The following is a 25,369-nucleotide window of genomic DNA, read 5'->3' as shown; positions in this document are numbered from 1 at the left end:
GGTATCAGGAACCATCATAAGACAGAAATATAGAAACTCAAAGAGGAGATAGCAAGGTAACAGGAAGATGTGAAATAGAATCTGATGGAGAGAAGAGAATTGAAGAAAAGGACAAAACTATTTCATAAATAAGGACTAAGTAAAGTAAGGAAGAAAAAGGGAAACATAGGAAAAGCATATAACAGAAAATAAAACTAAAGAAAGAAGTAGCTTAAAAACACAGTCTTAAATATTAAAAAGCCAATGAAGGTCCACCAGACACGAAAATCAAGTCCTACCAGGAAGAAAACCAAGTCAAAAACAAAAATTATTTAAAACAATGTTTGAGGAAAATATTTCTGAAATAAAAGATTTCAGTCTACATATTAAAAGCTCACATTATAGTAAACATAAGATGAATGAAAGTAAATATTGTGGTCTTTCAAGATAAAAATAGAAGCCTTCAGGAGGCCAACACTCTCCCCTCCAACTAAAAAAGAAACAAAACCATAAAAAATCAGGTTATAAGATAGCAATGCTCAATGCCAGAAAACAGTGAAGCAAAACTTAGACACTCTATGAAAGAAAATATGCACTGACGAATTTCATACAACTAATTTGTCTTTGACCTAAATATATTTCCAAATGTTCAAGAACTCAAAAAATATTGTTTCTGAGAACTTTCCTGGGGAGTTTCCAAGAGACAAGATTTATTCAATCAAGAAATGTTTGTGGAAATTAGGAACATGATTATTATTGTTGTACTGAACATTTTAATTGTGGAATTAAGTCTGATGAAGGAGTAATAAATAGTATGTAAATATGACCTTCTGTGATAAGGTACAAATAGCAAAACTTCCATCAGATAGGAGGATGATGGAAAGAGGTAGATCAAAGAATAAGTCCACTGAGTGCTTTATATATAATAGCTTCAAGTCAAAGGATATTTAAAACACATATGGTTCAACAAAATTAAAAACTTGTGCATCAAAGGATCCTACCAGGAGAGTGAGAAGATCCTGCTGAGAAGAAGAAACAAACCAGGTCTCTGATGAGGGCCTGTGACCCAGACTATACGAAGATCTCTCACCACTCCACATTCAAAAGATGAACACCCCAATTAAAAAATGGGCAAAGAAAAAAAAATAAAAAAAATTTTTAAAAATGGGCAAAGAACTTAGACATTTCTGAAGATACCCAATTGGCCAGTGAAAAGATGCTCAACATCATTAGTCCTTCAGTTCAGTTCAGTTCAGTCACTCAGTTGTGTCTGACTCTTTGCGACCCCATGAATCACAGCACACCAGGCCTGCCGGTTCATCACCAACACCCGGAGTTTACACAAACTCATGTCCATTGAGTCGGTGATGCCATCCAGCCATCTCATCCTCTGTCGTCCCCTTCTCTTCCTGCCCCCGATCCCTCCCAGCATCAGGGTCTTTTCAAATGAGTCAGCTCTTCCCATCTGGTGGGCAAAGTACTGGAGTTTCAGCATCAGCATCAGTCCTTCCAATGAACACCCAGGACTGATCTCCTTTAGGATGGACTGGTTGGATCTCCTTGCTGTCCAAGGGACTCTCAAGGGTCTTTTCCAACAACACAGTTCAAAAGCATCAATTTTTTGGCACTCAGCTTTCTTCACAGTCCAACCCTCACATCCATACACGACCACTGGAAAAACCATAGCCTTTATTAGACGGACCTTTGTTGGCAAAGTAATGTCTCTGCTTTTTAATATGCTATCTAGGTTGGTCATAAGTTTCTTCCAAGAAATAAGCATCTTTTAATTTCATGGCTGTGATCACCATCTGCAGTTATTTTGGAGCCCTCAAAAATAAAGTCTGACACTGTTTCCACTGTTGCCCCATCTATTTGCCATGAAATGATGGGACCAGATGCCATGATCTTAGTTTTCTGAATGTTGAGCTTTAAGCCAACTTTTCCACTCTCCTCTTTCACTTTCATCAAGAGGCTCTTTAGTTCTTCTTCCCTTTCTGCCATAACAGTGGTGTCATCTGCATATCTGAGGTTATTGATATTTTTCCCGGGAAACTTGATTCCAGCTTGTGCTTCTTCCAGCCCAGCATTTCTCATGATGTACCCTGAATATAAGTTAAATAAGTAGGGTGACAATACACAGCCTTCACGTACTTGTTTTCCTATTTGGAACCAGTGTGTTGGTCCATGTCCAGTTCTAACTCTTGCTTCCTGACCTGCATATAGGTTTCTCAAGAGGTGGGTCAGGTGGTCTGGTATTCCCTTCTCTTTCAAAATTTTCCAGAGTTTATTGTGATCCACACAGTCAAAGGCTTTGGCATAGTCAAAAAAGCAGAAATTAGTCATTAGACAGATGCAAATAAAAACCACAAGATACCACTTCATACCCAATAGTGTGATTATAAGAAAGAAACATTTAATGGAAAATGACAAGCATCGGCTAGGAGGTGAAGAAATTGGAACCCTTGTACATAGCTGGGAAGAAGGTAAAATGGTGCAAACTCTGTGGAAAACAGCCTGACAGTTCCTCCAAAAGGTCAGCATAGAATCACCAGATGACTCAGCAATTCCACTCCCAGATGTATATGTAAAAGAACAGAAAACAGGAAGTTCTGGTCCACGACTGAGACACAGGAGGCTCCTCAACTCACCTCCACCCCTGCTCACACAAAGTTGACAGCTACAACACAAAGCCATTGAAAGAAATCCAGAAATGAGTTGAGCCAGTGCTACAGATTGGGCAAGCAAGAAAATACTCACATTGGAGAGGACCTTGGCACACCCTCAAGCCACGAAGAACAAAGAAGGCGGCTTGGACAATTACAAGGGTTCAAGACACAAGCAAGAGCTTGGGAAGGTGGGACGATGAGGTTCCTCTCCTATATGTGGTCACGTGGTCAAGACTGGAAGACATTGCTATTTGATCTAATGCCCAGAAGCCAGTACAGACTGTGGAGGAAAATGAAGTCTCCACACTGGGTCTTGCACATTTGAAAATCCCTTCCCCACACCTGCAGGTAGCTCCCTACTGGGCACACCCACTTGCACTGCAGGCTCCAACCCAACCACCGACCCTCAGCTCTGCTCCACCAACCCTCAGCTCTGCTAGCCCTGCCAAGCCACCTTGTTATGTCCCAGGAATATCAGAAAGTGTTGCTGCAACAATTTACTGGGAGGTCACTGCTCTTTACACATCTCTCCTGTTGGAGTCTGAGACTTAGCTCCACTGGCAGGCACTCCATCTGCCTGGATGGCATAGTTACCTCCTTCCTGTGGTCTCTTTTGAGAAATAAATGATAAGGCAAAACACCCTGAGTCTCTGATATGTTAGAATAACTTAGTGGCATGAGCCATCCTCTCAGTTCAGTTCGCTTCAGTTGCTCAGTCGTGTCCGACTCTGCAAACCCATGGACTACAGCACACCAGACCTCCCTGTCCATCACCAACTGCTGGAGTTTACCCAAACTCATGTCCATTGAGTCAGTGATGCCATCCAACCATCTCATCCTCTGTCGTCCCCTTCTCCTCCCTCCTCCAATCTTTCCCAGCATCAGGGTCTTGTCACATGAGTCAGCTCTTCGCATCAGGTGGCCAAAGTATTGGAGTTTCAACTTCAACAGCAGTCCTTCCAATGAACACTCAGGACTGATCTTTAGGATGGACTGGTTGGATCTTGCAGTCCAAGGGACTCTCAAGAGTCTTCTCCAACACCACAGTTCAAAAGCATCAATTCTTCGGCACTCAACTTTCTTTACAGTCATCTCTCACATCCATACATGACTACTGGAAAAACCAAAGCCTTTACTAGATCGACCTCTGTTGACAAAGTAATGTCTCTGATTTTTAATATGCTGTCTAGGTTGGTCATAACTTTTCTTCCAAGGAGTACGTGTCTTTTAATTTCATGGCTGCAATCACCATCTGCAGTGATTTTGGAGCCCGTAAAAATAAAGTCTGTCACTGTTTCCCCATCTATCTGCCATGAAGTGATGGGACCAGATGCCATGACCTTAGTTTTCTGAATGTTGAGCTTTAAGCCAACTTTTTCACTTTCATCAAGAGCCTCTTTAGTTCTTCACTGCTTTTTGCCATAACAGTGGTGTCATCTGCATATCTGAGGTTATTGATATTTCTCCCGGCAATCTTATTTCCAGCTTGTGCTTCATCCAGACCAGCCTTTCTCTAGACAATAATAATTTGGGGGTAGGGAAGACTTAAGGGGTGGCAGGAACCTACAGTGGAAGGGGGACCTTCCTAGACAGACCCCAATGACCTCATGGCTCTGCTGTCTATGCACTGGTCTCGCAGTCCTGTTCCAAGGAGGTGCCAAGGAAGGTCAAGTTCCTGGGAGGTGACACTCTGAGTGACTTCCAGAACAATGGCCTGGAAGTCAGTCTCAGCTTTGCCCCGAACTTGCTGTGTGACCTCAGGAGAATAACTCTCCTTCTCTGAGCTTCAGTTAGGGGTTTTGATTTTTATTGACCTTGCTTGTGAGCAACAGCCAAGTAGTCTGTTTAGTTTGTAATCAGGAGTAAAAATCAGCCTCATAAAGCTTTCCTTCTAAAGAAAGCTGCCAAGGGGATGCCAGAATTCCCAAAGTCACATCAGATCATGAACTACAGGGCCGCTCTTTTCCTGAGAGCTTAGAAGACAGCATGAGGTTAAACCCCCGCAAGCACTTCCTGACTGAGGGTTGTCCTGGGCTGGAACACTCTCTTCCTTTCTCAGGGTCAGAGGAGGGATCGCCTCACTTCCGAGAACAAGATGGGGATCACGGAGAAGCGATGTTCCCATGGAGAAGACGTCCCAGCCTAGTTAAGAATTAACTGTGTCCTTGAGCCAGCCCCCTCCCATCTACAGCCGGCTGTTCTCTCATCTTTCAGACAGGAGGGTGGGGAGAATGTCCCTGATCTCCTCCCGTTCTGGTGAGTTATTCAGGTTCAGTGCATTTCCACCTGGGGCCCCTTAGGACTCTGAGCACCACTTGTCTCTCTTCCACCAAACACAGGAGCTGGATGATGTAAAATCTAGGTGGGGGGCGTGGGTGGGGGGCGGGTTGGCTGAGATGACCTTTTGCTCAGGATCCCTTAGGGCCAGGGAAGGGGTCCCAGAGGCCACCTGCATCCTCTGTGACTAGCCACTGCAGCCAAACCTAAAGCCTCCCTCTGTGCACCCCTGATAGCTCAGCCAGCTTCAGGCAGAGGGCAGTTCTACCAGATGCCACTGGAGGTGATCTTACCAAAGGCAGAGTGGTCTCTCTCTCTCATCCACCGGAGCCCAAGAGGAGAGACCAGGGCTGGCCCCACTCACCCTGCCAGCCTGGGCCAGCCATCTCCAGCAGAGAGCGCTGACCATAATTCCAATGCTTCCCTTCACAGGCCTCAGAGCTCTGCAAACCCTTCCTGGTCATTCAAAGCCGAGTTCTATCCTCCACCTAAGCCACTGCTGGGGCTTCAAGATGTTAGAGACCCAGGAAAGGGACCCCCTGACTCATCAACTCTCACCCTTTATACAAATGAGAAAAACTGAGGTCCAAACACGAACAAGGCTTGTCCATATCACAACCCAAATCGGCGATATAGGCAGGACTGGATCCCAGCCCCGGACACCCAGGGCGGGTCCTCACCCGTCATCAGTTCTTGCACAAGCACCCTTGCACAGTGGCTCTTGGGCAGGGGGTGGGGCCAGGATGAGGCAGACACATACCACTCTGTTTATCCCCTCTCCTTCCTCCCTCAACTCAGTTACTCTAGCCTCCCCCAGGTTAGTAGGTGTTAATCTGGGGGCCTCTGGATTCTACCTTATCAGGTGTCAGCAACAGAAACATGAGGGCCCAGAGCATCCTCCTCCTGGTGGCCCCCCTGGGTTTGGGGAGCCAGTTACCTGCTGCCTTGGGCAGGAGGAAGGGAGGTGAGTATGGGTAGGTTCCTATGCTCCAAGGACAGTGCTGGTTTCTACCTTTTAAGAGAGAATAAGAGTTTGGGGAAACGCAGGCAATGAAGTGTAAATTGTGTGTGTGTGTGTGTGTGTGTGTGTGCATGTGCCCGCTTCTTAGTACTTCCAGCAGCTTGTCTCTTGTCTGTACATCTTCATGCCTGTCAGCCTGCTTGCATGTGCAGCTGTAAATGTTTTCTTGCCAGTTTCCCAGTGCTTGCCTGTCCACATGTCTGACTGTAGGATTGTGTTCACACACATGCGTCTACCTCTAGTTATATGTGTAGCTTTGTGCCTGCTTGTTGGTGTGACCTGCATCTGCCCATGTATACCTAGGGACGACCACACACATGTGTGTCTGAGCCTGCATGGGTGTCCTAGTGAGAACACGTGTCTTCCTGTGCCTCTGCGGGGGGTGGGAGTGGACGGTCAGTCCCTGTTCTTGGTGTCTCCATGGGGGTGTCTGGACCTGTGGGTCTGCAAGGCAGGGAGATGATCTTTTCTGTCATTCCATGGCCAATTAGGTCTGGTCTGGCCTCCTGCCCATCTTGTTTGTGTCCTGCTCCAGGCTTCTCAGTCTCCTAGCCCAATCTGTGAAAGGGTCTCCGGAGTTGAGTACGGGGCATGGTCTCTGGGATCCGGGATTGTTGAAAGGAAGCTCTACCTACCCTACCTCTCTCCTCCTCTGCCTCCTTTAAAAGGCTGAGTCTGATGACTGTGGCTTTGTAGTAGAGACTGAATTCAGGCAGGTTGATTCCTCCAGTTCCATTCTTCTTTCTCAAGATTGCTTTGGCTATTCGAGGTTTTTTGTATTTCCATACAAATTGTGAAATTATTTGTTCTAGTTCTTTGAAAAATACCTTTGGTAACTTGATAGGGATTACATTGAATCTATAGGTTGCTTTGGGTAGTATACTCATTTGCACCAAATTGATTCTTCTCATCCATGAACACTGTGTATTTCTCCATCTATTTGTTTCCTCTTTGATTTCTTTCATCAGTGTTTTATAGTTTTCTATATATAGATCTTTTGTTTCTTTAGGTAGATTTATTCCTAAGTATTTTATTCTTTTTGTTGCAATGGTGAATGGAATTGTTTCCTCAATTTCTCTTTCTGTTTTCTCATTGTTAGTGTATAGGAATGCAAGGGATTTCTGTGTGTTAATTTTATATCCTGCAACTTTACTATATTCATTGACTAGCTCTAGTAATTTTCTGGTGGAGTCTTTAGGGTTTTCTATGTAGAGGATCATGTCATCTGCTAACAGTGAGAGTTTTACTTCTTCTTTTCCAATCTGGAGTCCTTTTATTTCTTTTTCTGCTCTGATTGCCATGGCCAAAACTTCCAAAACTATATTGAATAGTAATGGTGGGAGTGGGCACCCTTCTCTTGTTCCTTACTTTAGGGGAAATGCTTTCAATTTTTCACCATTGAGGATAATGTTTGCTGAGCGTTTGTCATATATAGCTTTTATTATGTTAGGTATGGCCCTTCTATTCCTGCTTTCTGGAGGGTTTTTTTTTTTTTATCATAAATGGGTGTTGAATTTTGTCAAAGGCTTTTTCTGCATCTATTGAGATAATCATATGGTTTTTATGTTTCAATCTGTTTGTGTGGTGTATTACACTGATTGATTTGTGGATATTGAAGAATCCTTGCATCCCTGGGATAAAGCCCACTTGGTCGTGATGTATGATCTTTTTAATATGTTGTTGGAGTCTGTTTGCTAGAATTTTGTTAAGGATTTTTGCATCTATGTTCATCAGTGATATTGGCCTATAGATTTCTTTTTTGGTGGCATCTTTGTCAGGTTTTGATATTAAGGTGATAGTGGCCTCATAGAAAGAGTTTGGAAGTTTACCTTCCTCTGCAATTTTCTGGAAGAGTTTGAGTAGGATAGGTGTTAGTTCTTCTCTAAATTTTTGGTAGAATTCAGCTGTGAAGCCGTCTGGTCCTGGGCTTTTGTTTGTTGGAAGATTTCTGATTAGAGTTTCAATTTGCTTGCTTGTGATGGGTCTGTTGAGATTGTCTATTTCTTCCTGGTTCAATATTGGAAAGTAGTACTTTTCTAAGAATTTGTCCATTTCTTCCAAGTTGTCCCTTTTATTTGCATACAGTTGCTGATAACAGTCTCTTATGATCCTTTGTATTTCAGTGTTGTCTGTTGTGATCTCTCCATTTTTGTTTCTATTTTTGTTGATTTGATTTTTCTCCCTTTGTTTCTTGATGAATCTGGCTAATGGTTTGCCAATTTTATTTACCTTCTCAAAGAACCAGCTTTTGGTTTTGTTGATTTTTGCTATGGTCTCTTTTGCTTCTTTTGCATTCATTTCTGCCCTAATTTTTAAGATTTCTTTCCTTCCACTAAACCTGGAGTTCATAATTTCTTCCTTTTCAAGTTGCTTTAGGTGTAGAGTTAGGTTATTTATTTGACTTTTTTCTTGTTTCTTGAGGTAAGCCTGTATTGCTGTGAACCTTCCCCTTAGCACTGCTTTTACAGTGTCCCATAGGTTTTGGGTTGTTGTGTTTTCATTTTCATTCATTTCTATGCATATTTTGATTTCTTTTTTGATTTCTTCTGTGATTTGCTGGTTGTTCGGCAGCGTGTTGTTCAGCCTCCATATGTTGGAATTTTTAATAGTTTTTCTCCTGTAATTGACATCTAATCTTACTGCATTGTGGTCAGAAAAGATGCTTGGAATGATTTCAATTTTTTTGAATTTACCAAGACTAGATTTATGACCTGGGATGTGATCTATCCTGGAGAAGTTTCCCTGTGAACTCGAGAAAAAGGTGAAATTCATTGTTTTGGGATGTAATGTCCTATAGATATCAATTAGGTCTAACTGGTCTATTGTATCATTTAAAGTTTGTGTTTCCTTGTTAATTTTCTGTTTGGTTGATCTATCCATAGGTGTGAGTGGAGTATTAAAGTCTCCCACTATTATTGTGCTATTGTTAATTTCCCCTTTCATACTTGTTAGCATTTGTCTTACATATTGCGGTGCTCCTATGTTGGGTGCATATATTTTACAATTGCTATATCTTCTTCTTGAATTGATCCATTGATCATTATGTAGTGTCCATCTTTGTCTCTTTTCACAGCCTTTGTTTTAAAGTCTATTTTATCTGATATGAGTATTGCTACTCCTGCTTTCTTTTGGTCTCTGTTTGCATGGAATATCTTTTTCCAGCCCTTCACTTTCAGTCTGTATGTGTCCCTTGTTTCGAGGTGGGTCTCTTGTAGACAACATATATATGGGTCTTGTTTTTGTATCTAGTCAGCCAGTCTAAGACAGAAATACAGATCAATGGAACAAAATAGAAAGCCCAGAGATAAATCCACACACCTATGGACACCTTATCTTTGACAAAGGAGGCAAGAATATACAATGGAGAAAAGAAAATCTCTTCAACAAGTGGTTCTGGGAAAACTGGTCAACCACTTGGTAAAGAATGAAACTAGAACACTTTCTAACACCATACACAAAAATAAACTCAAAATGGATTAAAGATCTAAATGCAAAACCAGAAGCTATAAAACTCCTAGAGGAAAACATAGGCAAAACACTCTCCGACATAAACCACAGCAAGATCCTCTATGACCCACCTCCCAGAATATTGGAAATAAAAGCAAAAATAAACAAATGGGACCTAATTAAAATTAAAAGCTTCTGCACAACAAAGGAAACTATAAGCAAGGTGAAAAGACAGCCTACAGAATGGGAGAAAATAATAGCAAATGAAGCAATGGACAAAGAATTAATCTCAAAAGTATACAAGCAACTCCTGCAGCTCAATTCCAGAAAAATAAACGACCCAATCAAAAAATGGGCCAAAGAACTAAACAGACATTTCTCCAAAGAAGACAAGCAGATGGCTAACAAACACTTGAGAAGATGCTCAACATCACTCATTATCAGAGAAATGCAAATTAAAACCACAATGAGGTACCATTACACGCCAGTCAGAATGGCTGCCATCCAAAAGTGTACAAGCAATAAATGCTGGAGAGAGTGTGGAGAAAAGGGAACCCTCTTACACTGTTGGTGGGAATGCAAACTAGTACAGCCACTATGGAGAACAGTGTGGAGATTGCTTAAAAAACTGGAAATAGAACTCCCATATGACCCAGCAATCCAAATCCTGGGCATACACACCGAGGAAACCAGATCTGAAAGAGACACGTATACCCCAATGTTCATCACAGCACTGTTTATAATAGCTAGGACATGGAAGCAACCTAGATGCCCATCAGCAGATGAATGGATAAGAAAGCTGTGGTACATATACACAATGGAATATTACTCAGCCACTAAAAAGAATACATTTGAATCAGTTCTGATGAGATGGATGAAACTGGAGCTTATTATACAGAGTGAGGTAAGTCATAAAGGAAAAACAACAATACAGTATACTAGCGCATATATATGGAATTTAGAAAGATGGTAACGATAACCCTGTATGCAAGACAGCAAGAGAGACACAGATGTATTGAACAGTCCTTGGACTCTGTGGGAGAGGGCGAGGGTGGGATGATATGGGAGAATGGCATTCACACATGCAAATTATCATATGTGAAATGAATCACCAGTCTAGGTTTGATGCATGATACAGGATGTTCAGGCCTGGTCCACTGGGATGACCCAGAGGGATGGAATGGGGAGGCAGGTGGGAGAGAGGTTCAGGATGGGGAACACATGTACACCCATGGAGGATTCAAGTCAATGTATGGCAAAACCAATACAATGTTGTAAAGTAAAATAAATAAAGTAATTAATTCAAAAAAAATAAAAGGCTGAATCTGACCTGTCAACAGATGGGACAGGCTGGGGCTGCAGAGATAGTCAGAAAGGTGCCTCCCCACCCAGGTGATGCCTCCACCTTCATCCCTTCTGGGTCTGTAACACTCTGACCACACCGGTGTGTGTATATGACTGTGTCTCTGTGTATATGTCTGTGAGTAGGGAGCCTGGATTTGGAGAGAAGGTTAGGGAAGGCAGATGCAAACTTGAGAGTAATACACGGGGCAAAAAACAGGGCCTGCAAAGAGAAGCAGCTTGGAGCTGATCAGGAGCCGCCAAGTGGAAACAGGGTAGATGAAGACACCAGAGAGATGGGCTGGGGCCAGACCAGGCATGGTCTAATTGCCCAGGTAGAGATTTTGAACTTCGTTGGTTTTTTTTTCCTCTGCCTTTTATGTCATCTGAGTCTCAAACCAACCCTGAGAGGATTCAGTCTAGCTTCCCATTTCAGAGACAGCAAACTGAGGCTTGGAGTACAAACCAAACTAAAACAACAACAACAAAAAAAGCCTTGCCGGCCATTTACAACAGCATGGATGGACCTTGAGGGCATTATGCTAAATGAAATAAATCAGACAGAGAACGATAAATACTGTATGGTATCATCTTAAAAAAATCAAGCTCATAGATACAGAAAACAGTTGGTGGTTGTTGCCAAAAGTAGGGTGTAGGGGTGGGAGTAAAATGGGTGAAGGGGGTCAAAATGTACACACTTCCAGATATAAAATAAGTCACGAAGATATAAGGTACAGCCTGGTGACAACAGTTAATAATGCTACAATTCACATTTGGATGTAGCTGAAAGAATTGATCTTAAAAGTTCTCATCACCCCACTGAAATCTTGTGAAGTAATTAGCCTCCAACTAATAAAAAAATGAAAAAAATTAAAAAGTTCTCATCACAAAATAAAAAATTATAACTATGTATGGTGACCGACATTAACGAGACACTGTGGTGATCATTCTGCAAGACACACAAAAATAAATCATCATGTTGAACACCTGAAACTAATATAATGTTACATTTCACTTTAGATGTCAATAAAAAAATAAATAAAAAACAGCAAGTCAATTTCAAAATTTAAAAAAAAAAAATTGCAAACGATGGGCAAAGAAGTATGGAGTGGAGAATTTAGATTGCGCGATCCCCAGGATAGCGCTTATACTGAATTCTGAACTGCCTCCAGCGGCAAAATCTGGGGAGTTCTCTTACAGAGAAGTCTGGGGGCTGCCCACCGGATGACGGGCCCTGCCTCCTCTCGGTGCCTGACCAGTGTCTGCACGACAGCCAGTGTCCCTCAGGGATGAAGTGCTGTCGCCAAGCGTGCTTCCTCCAGTGCGTGCGGAAGGTCTCAGGTAAGGGTCCCTGTCCACCGTGCTGACTCCAGCCAGACCCCAAGCCCCAGGGCCGGGGCACCGGCAGGACTCCCCCGGTCCCTGTGTTGCAGTTAAGATGGGCAGATGCCCCGAGGACCGTCTGCGCTGCCTGAGCCCCGCGCAGCACCTCTGCTCCAAGGACTCGGACTGCCAGGGCTGCAAGCGGTGCTGCCTGGGTGCCTGCGGCCGGGACTGCAGAAACCCTGTCTGAGGTAGGGCTGTGTGTGCTCGGGCCAGCTCCTCCCCTCTCTGAGTCCCAGCCCTAAGAGATCCCTCGAGTTCAGCCAGCTGAACAGGAACCTTCCCAGAAGCCTGGGCCTCCTGTGGCCAGCCCTGGAGAAGTGGATGGGGTGGGAGGGGTCCTCCTAGCATCACAGAGGAACCGGGTGTCCCTGTCCTCTTGTTGAACTTGTATCACCTGGACCACGGCCCTAACGCTCTGAGCTTCAGTTTGCCCCTGTGAAGGAGGGTGGGGGGTCCTGCCCTCCTGGCTGGGCTGATGTGGTCTGGATGGGGGAATCAGACCCAGAACCCAGAGCTTTATTATGGAAAGGGGGTTAACCTTTTCCTTGTCTCTCCTCAGGCTAATTCTGGGTTAAGATCCATAACTCTGAACCTCGGGATGGGGTTCTCTGCAGGAAGATATGAAGATGGGCGGGGTCTGGGACCCAGCAACCCAGACAGAAGCTGCCCTGCCAGTGGAAATTCCAACCTTAATAAACTCTGTTCTAGAAGAATTTTCCAAACGTCAATCTGTTCACAATGTTCGCCATACCTGCAAAATAGCATCATGATATTTTGTGTATTGCCTGTACTCCTATTGACCTAATGTTTTTCTTCCAAGGGACTCACTTTTGTATAAAAATAAATTTACTTGAGAAGAAAAACTGGATATCACTACTTTAAATGGGATAAACAGGGTCACTTGTCACAAACAGAATGTAAGTGTAAAAGCAGATATAACGAAAGCAATGAAGTTCCATGTAAGTAAATCATGCCTGATTAAATGATATGAAATAATAATATTAGATTCTGGCTAGATACTGCCACCTCCCAGAACTGTGAGCCTGAAGCCTGCTCTCTGTCTCTGTTGTGATAAAGGATGATCAACGAGGGTTAAAGAGATGTTAAAGACACAGATCTCTAATCTGGGATATTCTTGCTGGTATACTCAGGATTGAAAAGAACTTTCTCAATGCAAGAGTCACTGGTGTACGATGTTGCATCCAGACTCACGCTAAGATCATTTCAAATTGCTCCACATTTGGGGAAATGTTGTCTGAACAGTTGAGATGTCATTATTTATGGGTGGGTCTGACTCTACCATTGGATAATAAGTCACTGGCCTCTATTTCTTGTGGGCCTGGTCCATGGCCAGAGCTTAATGAGTGGGGGTGTTAAGGGAATGACAGCCATCCAAGTGGCACTAGTGGTAAAGAACCTGCCTGCCAATGCAGGAGATGTAAGAGATTAGGGTTCGATCCGTGGGTCGGAAGAGGCCCTGGAGAAGGAAAATGGCAACCCACGCCAGCATTCTTGCCTGCAGAATCCCATGGAGAGGGGAGCCTGGTGGGCTACAGTCCATAGGGTAGCAAAGAGTCAGACACTACTGAAGCGACTTAGTTCACGTGGACACACACACACAAACACACAGAGCCATCCCAATGGACATTCCTGAGAGTGATCCCTAGCAGACAGCAAGCAGGAAAAGAGGGAGGTCCATCCTACAACCAGAGGGAAATGAATTTTGCCAACACTCTGTGAGCTGGAAGAGAAACCCAAACCCCAGATGAGAACCACCACCCTGGCTGACATCTAACTTCAACCTAGTAAAACGCTGAGTAGAGAATCCAGCCATGTCATGCTCAGATTTCTGATCCACAGAAATTATGAGGTGATTAATTTCATATTTCTTCAAGTTGCTAGGGAAACCAGGTTCCAATCCCTGGTTGGGAAACTAGATCCCACATGCCACAGCCAAGAGTTTGCATGAAGTGAAGTGAAGTCACTCAGTTGTGTTCGACTCTTTGAGACCCCATGGACTGCAGCTTCCCAGGCCCCTCCGTTCTTGGGATTTTCCAGGCAAGAATACTGGAGTGGGTTGCCATTTCCTTCTCCAGGGGACCTTCTCAACCCAGGGATGGAATCTAGGTCTCCTGCATTGCAGGCGGACACTTGACCGTCTGAGCCACCAGGGAAGCCCTGGTGTTTGCATGCTGCAACTAAAAAAAAGAAAAAAGAACCCCGCATGTTGCAAGTAAAAGAGCCCACATGTGGGGTCTCCCTGGTGGTTCAGATGGTAAAGATTCCACACATCGCAGCTAAGACCTGGTACAAACAAATAAATAAATATTAAAAACAAACAACCCCCCAAACAAATACCTGATTTTGAAGACTTAGCACAAAAATGAAAATGTAAAGTATCTCATTCATAATTTCTTTATTGATTCCATGTTGAAATTATTTTAATAATATTGGGGTGAAACAAAATATAGCAGTAAGACTAATGTTACCCCTTTCTTTTTACTGTTTTTAAAAGTTGCCTTAAGAAAAATTTAAAGTCTATTTGTGGCTCACATTACATCTATCAGACAGTGATGGCGTAGAGGACTCAGAAGTTGACCATATGACCTTGAGCAACTCACCTCACCTCTCAAAGCTTTACTTTTCTTATCTGCAAGATTGGAATAATAATAATAGTGCCTATGTCACAAACATTTTTCAGTTTAAAAGATAAGGTCTATAGAATATTGGAACCAAGGTAAGTGCTCAATAAATAAATCATCATTATTAATAACAATATCTGTAAAGTAGGAAACCTTTCTTGTATAGTCCTAATCTTTAGGACCAGGCACACAGTAGGTGTTTAATAAAAGCTTGTGGGTCACACACCTTGACAAAGCTCTTTGGCAGGGTTCTGTCTTACCCTTGCCACTGTGAATCAGGAATTCTGTGGGCAGGTGAGGACACTGAATTTCGGGGGCAAAATGATTTGTTTCAGGCTTCCCTGTTTCAACATGTCCCTGCTGAAATATTGGAATATGTGAGTTCCCATCCCAGGTCCACAAGGTCTAGCTAAGTGCCCTGAGCAAGTGACACTTGTGAAACAGGGAAGAGAAGACCCTGTCGGCAAGAACTTAGATAAGTCACCTGAAGCCCAGCCCCTGGCCCATATTAAGCACTCAACTAAGGAAGCTATTATTACTGCTGTCCTCTAGGGACCCCCCACCAAATTACCCCTCATCCCCTGGCCTCTGACTTGGTGAGGATGCCCGGGCTGTGGGGGCCCAGTCTCCACACACCCTGCTTCTTCTCTCAACCGAGTCAGGAATAGAAACCACCGCTTCCGGGCTCCCTCCCCGGGCAGCGGCAGCAATCAATAGACCTCAGCCACCGGGGACGGAGGAAGGTTGGGCAGAGGCTGCAGGCTGCAGAGGCGCAGAGGGGCCGCGGGGCAGAGCGATCCCGCCAGAAAGCGGCTCTCCAGCCTCTGCGCCTTCGGGAACCACACGGCCCGCGGGCGCCCTGGAAAGGCCCCTACAGGTACGGGACCTCCCTTGCGGGGCGGGAAGCGAGGGCGAGGTTAGGGGAAGGGGCGGGAGCTGCAACAGTGGGAAGCCAGGCTGCCCCGGGGATCCCAGTGCCCGAGGCCCCACGATGAGAACTCCCTCAAGGAGTGAGCAGCATGGAATTGGCTGAGCTTTGGGGCTGTCCCATCGGCTCATCTGTACAGAAGGAGTCGAAAACCTCCCAGTCAGGGTTAGTGGAGGGATTAAACTCAGTGAAGTGTATCTAGAGCCCAGAGAAATGACCAGCACATACTAGGTGCTCAAAATTAATGTATGTAGAGTCTTGAATCAAAAAGTCTAGTCTCCAGCCTCAACTGTGCCATAGGCTAGCTGGATAATAATTTTCAGCAAATCATTTAATCTTTATTACTGATATTCAGATTCTTGTCCGAGAAGGTTCGTTATTCATCCTGTTTCATAGAGCAGGAAAGTGAGTTCTAGAAAAAAGGGAAAAAGATTTGCCCACAGTCATGTGCCTAATGGGTAATGGAACTGGAATAGAAACCCCATCTTTTGACTCCAAGTCCAGTAGAGGCATAGGAGCTGCATCACATATATATTTATTGTGCATGAATTATGTGCCAGGAATGGTGCTGCCCATAAGCAATTCGCCTCATTTAATCCTCCAAACTTGTCATAGAACCTAAGATGTTCCCCAGTTCACAGATGAGAAAACCGAAGCTCAGAGAGGGGCATGATTCTGGTCAAGGTCAACAGTTAGTAAATGGCAGACGCAGAATTTGAACCCAAGTGTAATGAGGGAAGTGCGATGAACTGACATTTATTGAGCATCTATTGTGTTCCAGGGGCCTCTGCACACATACAATAACTCTTCACCGGAATGTATTATCTCCATTCTGTCGATAAGGGAGCTAAAACCCAGAGCTGCAGGAGACTGGCCAGAGGTCACACAAGTGACGGAGGTAAGGACGAAATCCCCACCCACTTAAACACCAGGCCTAGGGTGAGTGACAGGTACCCTGCGTGCTTCCTGTCAGGCACTGGGCCAGCGGCTGGATAGGCACTCAGTCCCCAGTCCAGCCTGAGAAGCAGGCATTACTGAAGTAATCTCAGTAATCTGATGAGATTACTGAGGGTCAGGAGGTGAGTCACTAGCCCTTGAATCCAGCAGAGCTTGGAGGCAGTGAGCAGTGGAAGGAGCTAACATTTCCTGAGTATCCACTAAGGCTGAGCATGTCCATAACCTACCTTAATTCTCCAGCTTTCGAGAGCAGGTGCTATTGTCTGCATTGTGAATTGTGCATCGTGCCAGAAATAGAAATCTGGAGAAAAGCATCTTCTTCAAGGCTCCAGATGTATCGAGGTGGTGATGAACCCACCTGCCTAACTCTGGGAGACAGTAAAACAGGTAAATGACTTATCATACCCCTTCTGGAGTCAGGCCTGCTAAAGGCATTAGGTCATTTAATATTTTTGACCACTCTTTTTAATAGTTGACAGAAGCTCTGAAAGGTGACATGACTTGCTTATGGTCACACAAGAGTGCCAAAATTCAGTCAGGTTGAATCTTATGGTTGCTGTGTAGTCACTAAGTTGTATCTGACACTTTGGGACCCTGTGGACTATAGCCCGCCAGGCTCCCCTGTCCATGGGATTTTCCAGGCAATCTACTGGAGTGGGTTGCCATGCCCTCCTCCAGGGCATCTTCCTGACCCAGGAATCAAACCCATGTCTCCTGCATTAGCAGGTGGATTCTTCACTGCTGAGCCCCCACGGAAGCCCTCTGACAGACTCTACAGATGTTTTAAAAAGTCTAAGCCAATGCCTCTCAATCCTGACCGTGCATCAGAATCACCCTCCAAACTTGTTGAAACGCACACTGCTGAATCTCCTCCCCTGAGTTTGTGATTCAGCAAGTCCCCAGCAGGCTAAGAATATGCTGCATCTTTGACAAATCCCCAAGTGATGGTGACTCTGCTAGCTCAGGGAACGCACCTTAAGACCTTCTGGTCTAAATTGATTCTCCCAATAACCCTAGATAGTAAGCATTGCTATCCCATTGTGTAAAAGAGGAAACTGAGGTTCAAAGTACCGGCTTGTTTAAGATCCTATAGGAAACCTCTGGTGTGCGAAAATCCAGGTTTGGGCAAGGAGACATACTGTATGGGCAGCCAGCAGGTGCCAGGACATCCTGCCTTCAATAGCTCTCATCATCCAAGGTACAGCTCAGCATTTCCTTTATGTAAATGAAGGAGGCGGACTCGGTGATTTGGCCAACGACCCCCCAGTCAGGGAATGAGAGATATTCAAACCCAAGCCTGACTCTTGAGGCCAGAGGGCACCTGACACTGTGCACCTATGGCATACCAGACGCTTGACATGGAGCCTCCAACACGCCTGGCTGGTGGATGGCATGGGGCGGGGGGATTTAGACCTGGTCTTTGGGGAAGGGGCTAGGCACTAGGGCTTCCCTGATGACTCAGATGGTAAAGCGTCTGCCTGCAATGCACACAGGGTTGGGAAGATCCCCTTGAGAAGGAAATGGCAACCCACTCCGATATTCTTGCCTGGAAAATTCCATGGGTGGGGGAGCCTGGTATTCTACAGTCCATGGGATGGCAGAGTCGGTTGCGACTGAGCAACTTTACTGGTTCCCTGGATAGAGGGACTTCCCTGATGGTCCAGTGGCTAAGAACTGCACGCTCCCTATGCAGAGGGCCTGGGTTCAATCCCCAGTCAGGGAACTAGATCCCACATGCTGCAGCTAAACATCCCAAGCGCTGCAACTAACACCCAGAGCAACCGGATAAATTAAAAAATAAAATGGGTAGAAAAATGATTCAGATCCATTAAAAGTGACCTTGTGAAAGAAACTCCTGCTAAGAGAGAAACTGGTGGAAGAGGAGTCCGATAAGAGAAGCGCTTTCCAGGGCTTTGCCATGGTGACCAGGGAGTGTTGCTTCTGTTTCAGAGGCGGCAACATTTGTGATGTCCCCTGTGAAACCGCCAATGTGAAGACTCTCTGGAGTTTCACAGGGAGTAGGCAGAGGGCATCTGATGTTTGTTGACTGCCCCACTGTATTTTGGTACCTCCCTTTTGAGTTAATACCTGAGTCTTTTTAAAAAAATTTTTTATGTATTTTGCTGTGTTGGATCTTAGATGTGGCAGGTGGGTTCTTTTATTTTGGCAGGATCTTTGGCTGTGGCATGAGGGAACATTATTTGCAGCATTCGAGCTCTTAGTTGCAGCATGTGGGATCTAGATCCTTGACCAAGGATTGAACCCGGATCCCCTGCATTGGGAGCATGGAGGATTAGCCCCTGGAACACCAGGGAAGTCCCCACACTTGAGTCTTGAGGGACATCTGGACCCCTGCTGCAGACACTGAACAAATCATGCTTCACCCTGATAGCTAGGGCTGCACTAAGATGCCTGGCAAATCTGATGCTCCTACCTGACACTTAGATCTCCACTGAGTGACCCTAAGCAGCAAGGACCAAAGGGCAGCCTTTCGCAGGGCAATGCAGTACTTTCCTCCACAGCAGCACCCAGTCAGGGACCACTGGGGGCTGCGGTGAGTGTCCAGGACCAGAGTAAAGGTGTTCACATCGCACAGTTGTTGAGCTGTGGTTGGCTGTGACCACGCTGCCTGGACACTCATTCTTACAGTGCCCTGAGCCTGAAGCCTCATAACTCCATGAGCCACGCTTTGCAGATTACATTCTCAAGGGAGCAGAAGCTGAGACAGAGTTAGCAGTGCAAGTTTCATGGCAAAGCAACATCTGTGAAAGGGAAGGAGAGGATGCAGGACTAGGTACCAGGAGCATCACCTTGCTGACCTGATCACATCCCTGCCAGCCCCCTGGGGCAGCTCTGGAGCAAGGATTTTCCATAATGGGGGTCCTCCATTAGGCAGAAAGGGAAAGAGCCTTGAATGACAGTCTTACTCTGTTCCTGGCCAGGGGCTTCCCCGGGTATAGTGTGATCTCAGCTCAAGTACCAGGTGTCTGAGAGGCACTTCCTGTCCGTGATCAGCTAACACACTCCTCGCAGCTGGGTGGCGAGCTGCTTCTTGAAGGAGCTCTGAGCTGCACACCTCCTTCTGCTCTGGGGATCCACATCCCGTTCACACTGGGAACAGCTCTGGTGGGCTCTCTTCCCGTAGGAAACCATAGAGGGTGGGGTCCGTGGGGCAGACTACAGCCGCAGTCCCTGCTGCAGGTGCTCGCCATCGTCATCACCCCTCCTCGTCACCCCATTCGTCTCCTTGTCCTCAGCTACCATCAGAGCTACTCTCAGTGGCTTACCTGGTGGTGTGACCCAAACCCTCATCCTGAGTGTCAGCAAACCCTTCTCAGGCCACGGTCACGGCACTGGTCTGTTTCAGGTCGTGAAGGGAAGGTAACACCAAGACATTATGCTTTTCCTCTGTGCATCTTCACCGCTGTCCTCCAGTTCTGCTGGGCTTGTCCTCTCTGAGATGCAATTCAAGTTTAGGAAAAATCCTTTCTGATTGGCTTGGCAAATCAGCTACTTAGAAGCCTGTACTCTAAATCTCATGAGCTTTGTTTTCAGTCCCCCTTTGTGACGCTGAAATATTATTCAGCCGGCTCATCCTTTACCCAGCCTTCTCATCCTCAGAACCTCGGGGCCAGGACAGCAGCCAAAAGGGGCGAGAAAAGAAGCTCATCTGTGAAATATCTCAGGATCACTTTTTCTCATTCCATGGTGATTTCCACCAACACGCTTTATTATATTTAGTTCTGCTTCTTTTTTTTTTTTTTAAAAAGAAAACTAATTAAATAGCTCATGGTCTCACTATTTTTTAGTGTTTAAATAGGACTTTTATTTATTGATTAGATCTTCTACTGTTTTCCTATTCCTGAGTTTAGAAATTTTATGATTTTATCTTTTTTATTATTTTCCTTTTAGTTCTCCTTTGGTTTACTCTGTATTTTTTTAGGTCTTTATGTTGAATTCTTGATTTTTTCCCAACATTTCATTCTATTATTCATGTATGTAAGTGATATTCAGCCATTAAAAAATAAGAAAATCTTGCCATTTGTGACAACAGGATGGACCCTGAGGACCCTAGGCTAGGTGAGATCGGTCTGAGATAGACAAACAATATGTGCACTGTTACATTTATTGCCGCGTTTGTCACAAGAGCCAAGGTATGGAAACAACCTAAGTGCCCATAGAGGTGAATGGATAAGGACGATGTGACATATGTAGATCCATATATAATGGAATATTACTCAGCCATGAAAAAGATGGAAATCCTGCCACCTACAACAACATGGATGGATCTTGAACACATTATGCTAAGTGAGATAAGTCAGACAAAGATGAGTGTTGTATGATACTACTTATATACGAAATCTAAAAAGCCATACTCATATAGACAGAGAGAAAGATGGTAGTTCTAGGGTATGGGGAGGTATAAGAGATGGATTATTTAAGGGTACAAATTTGTAAAGAGTAGGAAATAAGTCCTAAAGATCTAATCCACAGTAGACTGAATAAGTACAATAATATTGTATTATGATCTTTAAATTTGCTGAGACTAGAATTTATTTCATCCACTCAAAAAAATATAATTATGTAACATGATGGAGACACTAATTATTGATACAATGGCAATCATTTCAATATATGTGTATCAAGTTAATATGTGGCACACCTTAAACTTACAGAGTTATATGTCAAATATATTTCCATTTAAAATAAATAAAATAAATGTAAAAGGAGGAGCTGTGACAAGGCAATTAAACTGATCAGAACAGCTCAATTAAAAGGGAACAAGGACATGAAAAGGCAGCTCATGGAGGGGGAGAAAGTGTTAAGTAACACCTGAATCGATATGAAAGATGCACCATCTCATTGATCATTAAACGCCAGTATCAACAACTTTGGGCAATCCTTTCCCTCCTCTGGGTTTTAGTTCTATCAACTGTAAAATGAGGAAGCTGGAGAGATTATCGCCAAGGGCTCCATCAATCCCTTAAACAGTGAAAGAGGCTGAAAGATTCTACAGGAGCTGTTGTTCTCAATATTGTGAACCTGGAAAACACAAGGAGTCGAGATCATTGAAAAGGAAGAATAAGGGGGAGCCAGAGACCCCATTGAGAATAATTGCCTTGACATTGAGGATAACTGCCTTGACATTGAGGATAATTGCCTTAACATTGAGAATAGCTGATTCGACAGATTTGTAGAGGATCATCTCAGCCAAACTGCTTCCATCTGCACCATCTTCTCCATTTGTATATGTTTCCATCAACATATTTCCATGTGCTGTCCCATCACTCAAGAGTATTGATCTCATCTTAGGGACTGCCCTGCAGGAAACAGATTACGCAGTACTGACCACACGGTCAGGAAGGCAGCTCTACATCCTGGTTGTGGACCCAGCTCGAGAGCACTCTGTGACTTTGGAAAGCCCGTCATCTTCCTCTCTGAGCCTCAGGTTTCTCATGTTTAAGTAAAGAAGTGGTTCATGATCATCTCAAAGTGTACTGCCTGTTCTAACTAGATGGAAGGCTGTGTGATCAGGGAAGTTGAAAGAGCTGATAAATACCGGGTGCGTGTTTCTGACGCCTCAGACTGGCACCCTGAGAAGGACGACACACACGCCCAGTGGGAAGAGAGCATCGCTGGTCCTGTTCTTAGGGCATCAGAAGCACTCGGAGTTTCCTGTAACCTTTGAGTGATGCTCAGTTGTTCTGCCTCAGGGATGACCAGGAAACCTCAGAGACGGGCAGAAGGCTCCCAGCCTCTGATGGGCGCTCCAGGTTGTTGGATGCTAGATCCAGCAGGTGGAAGTAGGGAGCAAGAAGGAGTCCTCCCACTGGCACTGAACATGTGATGTTTGTTCTTCTCAAGCTACTGTGCATCGCTCAAAGGGCTGTGTGTGTGTGGGTGTGTGTGTGTGTGGGTGTGTGTGTGTGACCTTAACAGTGCCTGAAGTCACAAACCCACTTTCTGACCCTCCCCCTGACTTCCTGCCTGGAGTTATTCACATGTCAGATATGCTTGTATTAGGTTCTAGGTTATTTGGGGTTTTAGTGCAAAGAGCTTGGAAACCTCCACCTGTTCTGGCCTTCTCTTTTACAGATGGTGTCAGTGAGGTCCAGAGAGTGTGTGGAACTTTTATGAGTCTAAGTGGATTGGGCACAGTACTGCCTGCTTCTGAATCGAGCAAGGACAGAGAATAGCAGGTATCTGGAAGGAATATGAGGCTGGATGTCTGAATAGGAATGAAAAGACTCTCTTCTCTGCCCAGGTACAGGCTCCCAAGTCAGCAGAACCTGGTCCAAATGGGGACATGGAACCGATGAATCCTTGGTCCAGAGTCATGTTTCCCCATTTGGGCCCCTTATCATGATGTGAATCCCTTCTTTCTTTGAGTGAATAACTCCCCCTTGACACTATACATGATTAAAATTTTTTAATGCCAGTGCGCTCCACGTGTCAGAAGACAAATGTTCAGGCATCAGTCGGAATCAGAGAAATTTACATTTATAAGAGTTTGATCAAATCAGCAAGTTCCAAAGTTAGGTAGAATGAACATTGGTCTAGGAGAGAGGGAATCAGGTCTTGGTGGCCCTGATTTGCTGAGTGAAATTGGTAAAAGCATTTCTTCCTAAATTTCTCCTTGTATAAAGGGAAAGTACATCTGCCCACAGACTTTTCTTTTTTATATAATTTTATTTATTTATTTATTTTTGGCTGCAATGAGTCTTCATTGCTGTGCATAGGCTGTTCTCTAGTTGCAGCGAAAGGGGGCTATTCTCTAGTTGCGGTGTGCAGGCTTCTCTGCGGTGGCCTTTCTTCCTGCAGAGCATGGGCTTCAGAGCACACAGGCTCAGTGGCTGCAGCTTGTGGGCCTATTTGCCCCACTGTATGTGGGTTCTTAGATCTCAGCCCACGGATCAAACCCATGTCACTTGCATTGGCAGGTGGACCCAACTGAACCAAGTGAATCCCCTCTGCAGACATTTTATTGTCCCTAACCCCTTGCTTCATCTTTTGAGCTATTTGAAACCCTAAAAGATGATTCTTGAGAGTTCCTTGGACAGCAAGGAGATCAAGCCAGTCAGTCCTAAAGTCAATGCTGAAGCTAAATCTCCAATACTTTGGCCACCTGATGCAAAGAACTGACTCATTGGAAAAGACCGTGATGCTGGGAAAGACTGAAGGCAGGTGGAGAAGGGGGCAACAGAGGATGAGATGGTTGGATGGCATCACTGACTCAATGGACATGAGTTTGAGCAAACTCTGGGAAATGGTTAATGATGAGGAAGCCTGGCTTGCTGCAGTCCATGGGTCACAAAGAGTCAGTTGTGACTGAGTGACTGAATGACCCAACAACAATAACAACCACCCCTTCCTTGGATTATTTTGTTAATCTGGTGCCAAAGTCACCAAGGGAGGCTGTGCAGGGGCAAAACTATTGCATCCTTGAAAGTTGCTATGAAAGTAGAGCTTTATTTCCCCTGAAATCAGGAACAAGACAAGGGTGCCCACTCTCACCACTACTATCAACATAGTTTTGAAAGTTTTGGCCACAGCAATCAGAGCAGAAAAAGAAATAAAAGGAATCCAAATAGGAAAAGAAGAAGTGAAACTCTCGCTGTTTGCAGATGACATGATCCTCTACATAGAAAACCCTAAAGACTCTACCTGAAAATTACTAGAGCTAATCAACGAATATAGTAAAGTTGCAGGATATAAAATTAACACACAGAAATCCCTTGCATTCCTATACACTAACAATGAGAAAACAGAAAGAGAAATACGGAAACAATACCATTCACCATTGCAACAAAAAGAATAAAATACTTAGGAGTATATCTACCTAAAGAAACAAAAGACCTATACATAGAAAACTATAAAACACTGATGAAAGAAATCAAAGAGAACACAAACAGATGGAGAAACATACCATGTTCATGGGTTGGAAGAATCAATATTGTCAAAATGGCTATTCTACCCAAAGCAATCTATAGATTCAATGCAACCCCTATCAAGCTACCAACGGTGTTTTTCACAGAACTAGACCAAAGAATTTCACAATTTGTATGGAAATATAAAAAACCTCGAATAGCCAAAGTAATCTTGAGAAAGAAGAATGGAACTGGGGGAATCAACCTGCCTGACTTCAGACTCTACTACAAAGCCACAGTCATCAAGACAGTATGGTACTGGCACAAAGACAGAAATATAGATCAATGGAACAGAATAGAAAGCCCAGAGATAAATCCATGAACCTATGGACACCTTATCTCCGACAAAGGAGGCAAGGATATACAATGGAAAAAAGACAACCTCTTTAACAAGTGGTGCTGGGAAAACTGGTCAACCACTTGCAAAAGAATGAAACTAGAACACTTTCTAACACCATACACAAAAATAAACTCAAAATGGATTAAAGATCTAAATGTAAGACCAGAAACTATAAAACTCCTGGAGGAGAACATAGACAAAACACACTCCGATATAAATCACAGCAAGATCCTCTATGACCCACCTCCCAGAATACTGGAAATAAAAGCAAAAATAAACAAATGGGACCTAATTAAAATTAAAAGCTTTTGCACAACAAAGGGAACTATAAGCAAGGTGAAAAGACAGCCTACAGAATGGGAGAAAATAATAGCAAATGAAGCAACAGACAAAGGACTAATCTCAAAAATATACAAGCAACTCCTGAAGCTCAATTCCAGAAAAATAAATGACCCAA

At 44.3% G+C, this 25,369-nt stretch overlaps 2 protein-coding genes across 2 annotated transcripts in view; one reads left to right on the top strand and one right to left on the bottom strand.

Annotated features, from left to right (window-relative positions):
* Window positions 1-25,369, bottom strand: part of LOC122681878 (elafin-like) — a 45,353-nt gene that overhangs the window by 8,314 nt on the left and 11,670 nt on the right. The gene's annotated exons all lie outside the window — the stretch shown is intronic.
* Window positions 5,730-12,954, top strand: LOC122681879 (WAP four-disulfide core domain protein 5-like). The gene is made up of 4 exons (XM_043884435.1): window positions 5,730-5,886; window positions 11,932-12,072; window positions 12,165-12,305; window positions 12,677-12,954. The coding sequence occupies exons 1-3, from the start codon at window positions 5,802-5,804 to the stop codon at window positions 12,302-12,304; spliced, it is 366 nt and encodes a 121-aa protein (XP_043740370.1). The 5' UTR covers window positions 5,730-5,801; the 3' UTR covers window position 12,305; window positions 12,677-12,954.

The sequence above is a fragment of the Cervus elaphus genome, chromosome 23, assembly GCF_910594005.1.
Source record: "Cervus elaphus chromosome 23, mCerEla1.1, whole genome shotgun sequence".
Taxonomy (NCBI): domain Eukaryota; kingdom Metazoa; phylum Chordata; class Mammalia; order Artiodactyla; family Cervidae; genus Cervus; species Cervus elaphus.
Note: the sequence above shows the minus strand (reverse complement) of the source record. Positions and strands in the feature narration are given on the sequence as shown.